This window comes from Artemia sp. Qi Xiang Cuo, chromosome 10, assembly GCF_049724085.1.
Source record: "Artemia sp. Qi Xiang Cuo chromosome 10, ASM4972408v1, whole genome shotgun sequence".
In the NCBI taxonomy this organism is placed as follows: Eukaryota; Metazoa; Arthropoda; class Branchiopoda; order Anostraca; family Artemiidae; genus Artemia; species Artemia sp. Qi Xiang Cuo.
Window position 1 is genome coordinate 34668596 of NC_142803.1, and position 12414 is coordinate 34681009.

Sequence of the window (12414 nt, forward strand, 5' to 3'; positions counted from 1 at the left end):
GTATCTTATTTTTTTTTTTTTTTGCATAACCACATTGTAAAGCTAATCAAAAAGGCCTTGTAGGATGGATGTCAATGGGATTTTTCTAACTGGGAAGTGTATAATTACGGTAATAGTCAGATCTTCTATAAAAATATAATACAAAAATAGTAATTAATGAGACCAATAGTCAAGAGCATTAAACCCCTTGACAATACTTATTAAGTTCGTCAAAGAACGATGTTTATAGATGTTTAATTTATAGTCATATTGAGCAAAATTATATGGGCACCATCGGAAACCACTGGTTTTCTGAACTTAAGACTTTAATGGAACTTTAATGTTCCTTGTCTGTGTAGCCCATTTTCCCTGCCCGAGTGGAGGAGTTCTACATCCTCTAATTTGAGGTTTCTCACAACTGGGTGTGATTTCCTTACAGAAAAAGCAAAAAGCATCATGGGAGCTGAAGAATTAATATATATTTTCAAGTCCACATAAACTGCTTAAAATTGTCCGAGGACTTCTGGTTAAATGGAGGGTTTGTTCAATCCTGGGCCCACATAAGTTATTACATAGTTTTCCACACTTGGCGATACTCTTTTATCAACAAGGGTCGACGTACTGCACAAGCAATTTCAACACTATAACTTTCAACTAATTTATATTTAAGCCTGCAAATTATTATACTAGAAGAGGAAGGGTGTTCATAACTAGGATGTTTTTTCATTTTTATGGCCAAAAAAGTCCATGAAAACAAATAAAATTTAGAAAAATCAGCCATTAATCACAACTACGTAATTACCATGTCTTTCACGTCAATTCTCTAACGCCTGAGCGTAAATCAACAAAGTCTTCCACTTTGAAATCATGCAGTTATTTGTTACTTTTTATTATAAATAAGATGTTCAATTACTTAGAGTTAAATGACTCTTGGATGAAGGTCAAATGCACTGGTTGTGTGGACCCAACAACTAAGTGCCCACATGATAAAAGCAAAACGAAATAAACAAAAGTACTGAATTACTGATGAATGGCTACTGATATTAGAAAAGAAGTGTAACGGTAGCAGTACTTACCCTTTGTAAAAAGCAGTTGGTCCCTCCTTCATTGCCGTCTTTATAGCACAATCAATAGCACTTCTGTACTTTCCGATATTATTCATAGATCTTGTTTTAACCACATCAACAGGCGAAGCGACCAAAGTGGCGCTGAAACCTGCCATAACAGCTGCCGAAAAATAGCATGGTATACCGTCAGCAAGAATACGATTCTTTATTATTAGGTGCTTGAAGACATCGTAGCACACAATTTCGGCCACACTGACAATGGAATTTCGTGCAACGTTAGGGAAAGTTCCTAAAAATGACAAAATTTAAAGGCTAAGTTTTTATTATTGGTAAGAACAAACGATTTATATTGGTTTCTTCATTGTAATATAATAAAAGCTTAGATGAAAAGCTCCTCAAACATAAAATGGCTTCAAACTATCCCTCAGAAAGCCTCTGGGCGTGTCTTATCAAATTCATAAATTCTCCCAAAATTTAAGTCCATTTTTTTTAAGACCGTAAAGACGGGTAAAAGTAAAGTCTAACAATAACCCAAAATTAAAGCTGTCAGAAACTGCTATCAAAGAAAAAATGAAGCACAAAAGGATCAGAAATTAAAGTATCATCAAACATAAGGATGATTGTATTTTGGACTACGTGCTTTCATTTTTTTTTCAAATTGTTGACAAGAAAAATAGATCATTTTTATAATCGAGATAACTGAAAAAAACACTGACTCAAAAGGGTTAATTTTTCTATGTTGGATTTTCCCGTATTGACTCTGGAAATAGAAAATTTGTTAAAGTTCTTGAAGAGTAAAAACTTACAGTTGTGAAATTCCATTGTGAAAGGTACACAATTCTTGAAAATATTGAGATTCTTGAAATGGTCAAGATTGAAGAAATAAGATGAGAAATTGTGGAATTTTGAAAAAAAAGTTTTATCCTTCAAACCTGAATAGATTAGCTATAATAAACTAACACGTTTCAATTGTGGGAAGACAAATTACAAAAGGTTAGCTCACAGCTCATACTGAAACGTGCTAAAGAGCAAGCTAATCATAAAGATACGAAGTACCTGCATCTCTTGAACAAGAAAGTACACAAAATTACCACTTGAACTGGAATCCCAGATCGTTGAATAACATTACTGGAAAAGCCAAATCTCACAGTAAATCCAGATTCTGAAGACTTTCAGAAACTTTCCCGAGCAAATAAATAAGAAAGTATCCCCACCAAGCTTAAGCTCAGAGGTAGAAGCAGCTCAACAATCCTTCAAATCCAATAAAGTGCACGGGATAGACGGTATGCAAGCACAATGGCTCAGAGTAGAACCTAACGTTGTCATCGATTTATACCCACTGAATAAGGACAGCTGTGTGGGAAACAACATACTACCCAGAGTCCTGGTCAATATCTGTCATAAGCCCCTTGCATAAGAAAGGATCCAAAAGTAATTGCAACAACTATATACCGATACTGCTTTTCTGCTTTTCTTGTTTTTCTATCCGCTGAAATCCTCATTGAAATACTCCTAAATCGCATAAGAATCATGATAAGACATGTGGATATGTGATATCTGAGTATTAATCTGGGCTCTGTCTGAACAGATCCGCTATACACCAAATATTTGTCATCAAACAATTCATGGGAAGATATTTAGAATTTGTTAAAGAACTAAACCACATTTTCATCAACTTCAAGCAAGCCTTCAATCTTACCTGGCGTTATGTCCCTGGTATATCTTGGCTCACTACGGAACTCCCTTTGATGTTATCGACGTTATAAGGAGTAAGTACGAGAAGACGAGAATCATGGTACAGAGTACTGAAGGACTTCCAGAAAAGATTTTTACCTCTGCATGTGTTATTCAAGATGCCTCTGAGTCTTTGAAAAAAGCTGTTGATTCTTAAAATATGAAAGGCTGAACTATAAAAATATTAAAATTCAACGGGATCATAGAAGAAAAAGTGACATTTAATAAAATTCTTGAATTGGGGATGCTGTTGTTGTCAAAAATCAGCATAAGAACTCGGAAATTGTAAAGAAAATACTTCTGATTTTTAAAATGTGTTGGTTTCAATCATATAAATATTAGAACCTTAAGGGTAGAAGGACAAAAAGATAAATGTTTAAAAATTTTTTAACTGGAAGGCGTCAGAAGCTGACAAGTTGAAAGGTTTATTCACAAAAAATCTGAAAATTAAAGTCATTAGAAAGAAAATACTGTGCAATTTGCTATAATTCTTGACTTGGGTCGGATTTTATTGACTAGAATTTACATATGATTGGAGAATCTAGAAGAAAAGCTGTGATTCATGAAATGATTCATGAAGAAAAGCTGTGATTCATGAAATGATTCATGAAGAAAAGCTGTGATTCATGAAATGATTCATGAAGAAAAGCTGTGATTCATGAAATGATTCAGTAAGAAAAGCTGTGATTCATGAAATGATTCATGAAGAAAAGCTGTGATTCATGAAATGCGAATGGTTTAGTTATGACATATGAAAATTCAAAGGATTAGAACTCTGAAACTCTTTAAAAAAAATCGACATTCCTTTCAATTGGAAAGGGTTTTCTATTTAACTGAAAAAAAAATGAAATTTGAATTGTTGTAATTACAAATTTGTTGTAGTACACGAGCTTACTTGAAGAAATCTGAAAATTAATAACCTATATTGAAAAGTTAGCAGACCTATTTTGCTTTTAGAGGCAATTTTTTCTCTTCTAATTTTTAAGAAGATTAAAGGTCATCCGAAGATATACAGGAAATTTCCTCCTAATTTTTTTATTATGAGGCAAAGCATTGCGAATTTCAAAAATAGCTGCTTTAAAAGACTCGTAATAAATGTCAAACGACATTAAGAAAATCATAAGTAATCTCGAAATTGCCCCATGAAGGGCTAATTGCTCCTCACATAATCTATGAGATTTTTTATTATACCCTCGATTTGTCATAATAGTCATATTATCAAAATATTAGCTAGTTTAATTGGGATGCAATCAGCAAATTGTAGTTTCAGTAGCATTATTTTTCTTCCTTGACACATGAATGAGTTTGGTATGTGACACAGGAGTTTGGCTCATGACATTTGGGAAATGATGGCAAATTATACAAAAAGGTTTAAATTTGACTTTATAAAACATAATCTGTTTTTAAAATAAGGCAGAGTTTAACATTTAAAATCAAATCAAAATATATTTCACCTCTACCTGCTGAGTAAAAGCTGAATTGTATTTTAAATAAAAAAAAAAACGCTTAGTATTGGCAATATTTAGGCCTACGATAACTCATTTATTAACTTCCACCTACTTCCAGGTCGAGAAGATGTGGTCCATTGAGTGACGAAAATAGTCTTTCCAGCTATTGGAGGGAACACTCCTCACGACATGAATCGTGTACTCCACTATTGAATTGTACCTTCGGAAGGCAAGTGCTTTCCATTGACAGAATTTTTCATTGAATTTTCCAGAGGCAGCGTAGTTTGTAGTTTATAAAAATTTCATTGGCAGAAATCTGTCATTTTCCGCAAATTGCGAATTTTATTTGGTGTTTCCGGAGCACTGAAGCTTTTACCTTCTTTTGCAAACCGTTTTATATTCCAGCCTAATCTATGGCCATGCAATTTTTTGTTTTTATGTATGGAATATTTAATGATTAATAGAATATGGCTATTAGAATGATAGTGACTAATAGGCTAGATAGTGACTAATAGAATGATTATTTTCCAATAATTTACTCAAAGAGCAACGCCCGAATAATCTCCCTTGATACACAGTTGATGTGTCTGAAGCAATTTGTTTCTTATGTAACATTAAAACATAATTTGCCGTAAAGTAACATTCTCTACAAATCAGTTAACAAAATTTATTGTTCTGGTGGACTTGGTGTGTTTGATATATTTCCAAATATTTGCCCATCATCATATTTCTTTGACAAGCTTTATGTTTTGAGGGTCCATTTAAAAAAGTAAACGCTTCCACTATTTGGTATTTACAAAGAACCGATACGGCAAAATTACTGAAACTCAATACTACTACTACCAATTCTAACAACTTACAGCAGCAACAAGCCACCTGAGGCCAGTAAAGCTAAGCAAGTTCCTCCTCCATCCCAATTTATTCAGTCTTCCTCTTTACACCCTTCCAGGAAGTTTCCATTTCCTTTAAATTTTCCTTTATGACATCCTCCCCCCCCAACCATGGGTGACCTGCGTTCCGTTTAGCCCTTGACGGTGGGCCAAAAAGGACAACCTTTGGCAATTTTTCATCCTGCATCCGCAGGACTTGCCCCAGCCCTCTCAACATTTCTCTGATTATAACCCTAGAAAGCAGGATAGCACCGCACTTTTCATACAGCCTACTGCTTGAAATACGGTCAGTCAGCCGGGTACCCAGAACAATCAGTAGGAAATCTCTATGGATAAAGCCTAGCAAATCTTCAGCGGCTTTTCGGAGCGCCCATGCTTCAGAAGCATATTTGATCCCTGTCATCATTGTAGCTTCCAATATTCTATTCTTGATTTGCAGACTTATCTTCCTGTTCTTCCGAACATTTTTCAACTGTGAAAAAACATCCTGAGCCTTGACTATTCTGCTTCTAACATCTTCACTGCTCCCACCGTGTTTACTAATAATACTAACAAGGTAAGTGAACCTGTCCACCCGATCAATCTTTTCGTTACCCAACGTAACCTTTTCATCTTCACTTATTCCTAGCCTTAGTGACTTAGCCTTCTTAACATTAATTTTCAAACCTATTCTAGCACCTTGAACTCGCTAAACCTCTAAAAGTTTATTAATTTTGCTCACACTTTTATCTAGGATTTGTCACTAAGTCCAGAAAAATTTTTCCTCCCCATTTGATTCCGTATTCTCTTATTGCTTTTCCTGTGCTCCTTAGGATAAAGTCCATCAAAATGATCCATATAAAGTGGGATAGAATACAACCCTGCTTAATTCCTGATTTAATACAAAACCAGCAGCTAAACTCATTCCCTACCTCATTTGAAGCTTAATACAATATTTCATGAATTGTTAAGGTCTTCTACAATAACTGACTTTCTATGAAAATGTCTTCCCAACCTATTTAGAACTATTTAATTTTTCGGATCTTTTACTAAAAACTCAGGCTTTTTAGTCCTTCTAAAATCTCAGCTTTTTACCAAAAGGTCAGCACGGTCCTCATTCAAAAATATGATACTCTGCATTTTAGATACAATTTACTTTTTTGCAGCTATCCCCTTCTAAAACTTGCGTGTCTTCCCCATGCTCGTTATCTTTTCTAAATATTGCCGGATCTTCTCTAGTCATCGTTTTGGACACTGGCATATACGCACGAATTTTTTCACGGTTGAGCAAAAACCAGAATTTTTTTTTCTAACACCCGTAATTTTTACAATTACATAAACACAACAGTAATATCCTCCGCCTGCCACTCGTAAAAAAATATAATCAAATAAACACAAAAGAAAAATAAGACTTTCACATTGTATGAAAAAATGGGGTTCTTATTTAATTTTTTTCCAGAGCCGCTACATATGGGTGTGGCGAAATTCCACTTTTTTTTTACTAGGAAAAAGGGATTTATTTGGGTACGGGCTCCAAAAAAAAGCTTACAGTATTAAGATAAAATTTTCCGAAAATGGTTGAGAGGGATGTCGCACAAAATCAAAACAAATTATGTGCTTGCTGGTTGTCAAAAAGAAGTAGCAGCAATATCTAAGGAGCATCTGGAGGTACTGACTTGACGGTTTCAAGATAAATTGAGGGAGAATGTAGAGTGACCAGAAGGCAACCAGCCCTCCTGCCTTTATTGTATACACCCTCCTCTCAACACTAATTGAAAACTTAGAAAAAGCTATTTTGTTAAAAATAACAAAAAGGTCTAAAAAAATGCCTTTCGAGAAGCCATGCTCCCCCTGAGCAAGTATTATAATTAATGCAATTTGTCCATTGTTTACATGAAGGATTTATCACTGGGAAAAGGGAGAAGTCTGGGTGTATACAAAAATTCCAACAGTACTAATGTGGAACATCGGGAAATGTTGAAGAGTATAATGAAGTACAGCGTGGATCCCTCCCACGCCCTATTTAGCTGCCCTGTCCTTTAGCTGCCCTGCCTGAAAGGTGGAGCTTTCAGGAAATGCAGAGGGCGATGTTGAACAAAATAAAGCAACACTATATGCAGGAATGTTGTCAAAAGGTCGCATCAGCAATATTTGACGAACAGCTGAGGCCATCAATTTGAAATTTCAGGATGTGTTGAGGGAGATGTTGAAGTCATTGGAGGGCAGCCAGCCTACCTTTGCTCTTTTTAGGTGCACCATCAACATTAATATAAATTTTGAGAAGCAATTTTGTTCAAGATAATCAAATGGTCTAGTAATTAAGCTACAGGCTTCAGGGCAAGGTATATAAATTATGGTATTTGACGATTTTTGTACATGGAAGACTTATCAATGGGAAAGGGAGGAATGATTGATCCTGAGTGTGTCCGAAAAGACTAAGGGTAATTAGGTCATGTTTTGGGGAATGTTGAGGAGTATGGTAAACTAAATCAAAACACACTGCGTGAATTAAGGCTATCAAAAAGCGTATCTGAAACATCTTAGGATCAGTTAAGGGCATTAACTTGAAACTTCCAGGGCCTCTACTATTGCTACTGCAACTTTCACAACAAGTCTGATTATGAATACATGCGACTGTGACCAAGATTAGATATGACAGGGACTACTTGCAACTATCATTACTTCCAACTTTGACTACCACTATTTGCGACTACAACTGTCAATAAGGTGAGTTTTCAGATGGTTCGAAAAGTGGCTGAAGTTCAATAAATTCGAAGGCCTTTTGAGACTAGAGCTGGTAAGTGCTAGGTATCATTTAATGTCAGCAGTGGGGCAATTATCACCCTTTAATAGACTGCCAAGATAAAGAAGTCGATGTACTGTTTTCACTTGCTCACCGGTGATTATTATAGAGGGGAGATCTTTAGTGTAATGTATGATGTAACCATGACTTTAGTTTCGTTTACATTAACCTACATCCAAAACGACTTCGTTGCTTAAGACATACTGTTTTCCTTGTCTTTAGAGTTCTTAGATGGTCGCCCCATACTCAGTAATTACCAGGGAGAGGATGGTATGTAGGAGTAAACTGAACAAATGTGGGAGTAAAATGCATCCCTAGAGGACTCTTAAAGTTGTCGAGAATTTATCAGAGAACCCATTGATAGTCAGAATTTAGCTTTTGAACTAAATGTACATGTCCTCGAAAATTTTGACGATTTAATCTGAGACACCGTAGTGTCTTAGAAAATGCCACAAACCTTTCCTTCCTATGAGATCAAAGGCCTCCCAAAAATCAATGAAATGTATATAGAGCTCTCTATTAAGCCCAATGTTAACACACAGTAAATACTTGGCCAATAATTGATTGACGTCGTCAAAACCCAGCTTGATAACTGGCAATAACATATGCGATGATTGCTTGTATTACATGGAGGATGATTTTAGTCAGGATTCTGGTTTGGGGGCTTTTTAGGCTAATAGACCGGAAGTGTTCACACCCTTTCTTCCAGCTTTTTTTTGACTGAAACTATAGCTGCCTTATTCTGCTTTTGTGGGACATATCCAGTGGACCAAGTGGTTTTAGCGAGCTTTACTTTCGTATAATTGATCTCATTGTCCTGTTTGTCCCGTATCAGAGACGTTGTAATATATCTCCTGGTAAACAATTCTCTGACTGTTTTGAAGAATTTGTGGCTGTTGCCTTTCTTAAACTGGATTCACTGTCCTACAGTTTTTAGTGATGTGGTTCAGAGTGATTTCCTGACTTCTCGTTCGACTTTTCTTTTGAGATGCTTATAGATGTCACAATAACTTAGGTCAGATTTGTTAATGTAAAGGCGTTTCTGGTCACATAGTCATATTATGTCTTCAGTGATCAAAGGTTTTTAAAGTTTGGTCTTTCTACCAAGGATGCCATTTACAGCGTCTATTATTGTGGAAGTAGCACGTTCGTCTAAGTGGTCAAGCTTTTCAAGAGCTGTGAGGGGGGTAGATATATTCACGATATCCCATATTTTGTTTAGCTAGGCTAGTGGTATTAAGATCTTTTCGGGCAGGGTCAGGGAGAAGTTTTGCTTGGAATCTGGGGATCTTTATCGTCTAGGGAAGTCGTTTTAACCTTATCTTGAAATTAGACATCAGCAGCGTATGGTTCGAATCAATGTCTCCCCCATGAAGAGAAATATAGTCTATTACTGATGGCTTCCATGGTCGATCACTCCATCTGGATATCAGAATGTGGTCGATAATGTTTTCGGTCACTCCATCCGATGATCTCCATGCAACCTTAGGTCAATGTTTGTGTTTGAAATCGGTGTGGTAATGTATAGTTCATTCTCTCTGCAGAAGTCAATTAGTTGTTCTCCGTGCATAAGACGCCCGTGCTCTTCTTGGCCCATGACATCTCTCTGACCAACATGGCTGCTGCCCACAATTGGGTTGAAGTCATGACTTACAATCAGCATATTGTTGCATTTAGAAAAAAAATGATCACAGTCCTCTGCAATTCGGGAATTCCTTGCAATCCTACAGCAGTCCGAAGCGTATATTCTGGAAACTGATAGATTCTTGATGAGTCATTTCAGATGAATGCTCGTAATTCTTTCCAATAAAGGAGTGAAGTTGATCTGTGACGTTTTGATAACTGCAGATGAAGCATACACCCTCCCCGTGAGTATTGTCAGGTCGTCCGGACACTAGGGAAGTGGTTCCTAGGATATTTTCTTCTCCAGTTTGAGGAAGTGCGTTTCAGAGAGGCTAGTTACATCCCATTTCGGGTGTTCGGGTGTTAAGGGTGCCAATAATATAACATTTTTCTCGCTATTAAAGTGTATTTTTCATCTGAGGGTCGTATTAGACCTATGATAGTTGTTGGGTTCCCCTTACGTGATAGCAGATTTAGTATCATTTTAATAAGGGTCGTTGACTACCTCGTATGTATTACAACGTTTGACTTCACTCCAGCATCGGTCGTCGGTTAATTCAGACGTGGTAGCAATTTGATCTTTCGATTTTCTGGTCACATTCATTTAAAAAGGGAGTATTTCTTGGCGGATTCACTGACAGCGGTGATGCACTCCTCTCCGTCATCTCCCGGAGGCCAGTGTCTATGTCTTGATCTATCAGCTTTTTGAAACTGTGCTTCTATACAAGATCTTACCACGAGGGTTTTCTGCTTCACCAAACTCCATTACAAGGAAAACGTTTGTAACTGACGGAACATATCCTCACACCACTGGGCCCTGCTCCATGTACATCCAATGAACTTTTTTCCTCCTCCACCTGTATTTATGGCCCCAGAACTAGGGTGTCCCAGTTTCTTTTTTGGACCATAAGGGATTATGTCTCCCTTTGTCCGCGTATCCTACCAATGGAGGTACCCTATATATCTATAGAGCTCTCCCTTATCCGCCACCTGGGGACACGCTGAGTGGTACGGGGGAGGCACCTACTAAAAAATTATGATACTAAAATCGCTGAGCTATGTATAATATCATGATTTAGTGACTCCACTGCCTGATCCCCTGTGATTCAGTCTTTACTAAAGATCAGGTTTGTCAAAGAAAAGAGTAAAGAGTGGCATTTAAACTTATAACGAACAGATATTATTCTGTGGATGAGAGGACTACCTCCTGAGTCCCCTACTCTATAGGCTGAAGTCAGACTTTTTGTTTCAAATCTTAAAGAACGACTATCCAAGCACAAGGGCCGTTAATACGGAGCAAGTACTTCCTTGAACCACAGTAAAACTTTCTAAAGTTGTTTAGTTGTTCCCGCCTTAGGAACCTCTCAGCCTTTTCCATGAAGTTTTATAGCGTTTTTTTTTTAATTTAAGGTATTGTTCAATCGTTCTAAAAGAATTGTGACAAAAAGTCAAACTTGAGTAATGTGGCTTGGTCAAGAACGTATAACAGAAAATCAGGCGGTCAAGTCAATCAAGTCTGAGTCCATACACCTTAAAAGCAAATTTTCAAATAAAACGTGTCTTGTATCATCTTGTAAAAGATAAGTGTGTTATACCACCTAATAAATAAGGATTAACTTTCTGTCGAAAATTCCATTTTAGTCTTCATCATTAACATTAATTGCTTTTCAAAGGCGTTTTATATATAAAAATTCGATTTCGAAAGATCTGTTAAAGTCGTCTCCTTCCCTTTATGACATTTCTGTGCCTTCTAGATAAAATTGACATATCAGCTGAAAAGATTTCTGTGTTTTTATTCAATTTCTGACAGTTATCAATTCATTAAGCAAAGCTTAATCTCATTTAATTTTCAACTAGGGTTCTAAGATGTTACATGCAATCTTTGAGATTTTTCATCCAGAAGACCGTGAAACAATGAGAGGCCCTGGCTTTCCTCTTATCCTCCCTTAGTAGTTTCAGCCACCGCTGGAACCACTATAGGAAATTAGATTTCAGATATTTTTTTCCTTAGCTAGAATCAAACAGTTTATGATAACTAAGTTTGATTAAGGGTTGTCTTGGGCTGAGGGAGTTTTACTGAGTTTTTGCTGAAATTCGAGCATTTTGATCATAACCTACTTGAAATTCCTTTAAAAATAATAAATTGGTTTCTTGCTTATGGGGCTTTATTCTGATTAATCAAAATGAATGTAAGTTCAAGGGTTCAAGTTAAAATTTTGAATGCAACAGTTCGTTAATTCCAAAATAGTAGTTTAACTTTGTTTCATGTAAGGCTAGTATTATGACCTACCCCTCCATAATCCTAGGAATCCTTCGTTCTTGGCAATGCTTTTGTATGCATCAAGCGTAGAATATTTGGAACCTCCATTTGGATGTGCTGCCTGGAAACGGACTTTGACCACTTCCGTTGGCTGAGCAACTAATACTGCACAGACACCAGTAGATAAAGCAGCACACACTTTTATAGGTATGCTAACATCATCTGATGAGCCGGCATCACCTGAATTCAATATTTAAAAATGATTAAAATACAATTTGCTGCAACTAATGTTTGGTTTACACTATTCACACAACATCTCATTTACATTTTTCACGGTTAGAATTAATACCTATAGTTCTCTCTTTTAATTTAGATATTGAGCCGGAAGCTATGACTTCAAAGGAGCTTCTTTGTATACCAAAACTGAAACACAGAACTTTTCTTGTAAACAGAAAAAATTAATCAATAAAAAAAACTACTACAATTCGTTTATTAAGAAGCTAAGGTTTAATGAGAAGTATTATACAATTTGCGGATGTACTTTAGAACTATTTCTCGGATAAAAAAAAAATCAAAGATAATATAAATCTGACATGGATATTTTTCATCCAGTCAATCGTCAGGAAAGCAA

The 12414-nt window shown here is 36.3% G+C and overlaps 1 protein-coding gene across 6 annotated transcripts in view; it reads right to left on the reverse strand.

The window, feature by feature from the left end:
• LOC148947694 (dicarboxylate carrier UCP2-like) overlaps positions 1-12414 on the reverse strand; it is a 150484-nt gene that overhangs the window by 36391 nt on the left and 101679 nt on the right. For all 6 annotated transcript variants that reach the window (XM_089095371.1, XM_089095374.1, XM_089095370.1 and 3 more), the window contains exons 6-7: positions 11814-12023; positions 1056-1335 (exon numbers count right to left, since the gene is read on the reverse strand). In XM_089095371.1, coding sequence (XP_088951497.1) covers positions 1056-1335; positions 11814-12023 — 490 coding nt within the window. The remainder of the gene's footprint in view (positions 1-1055; positions 1336-11813; positions 12024-12414) is intronic.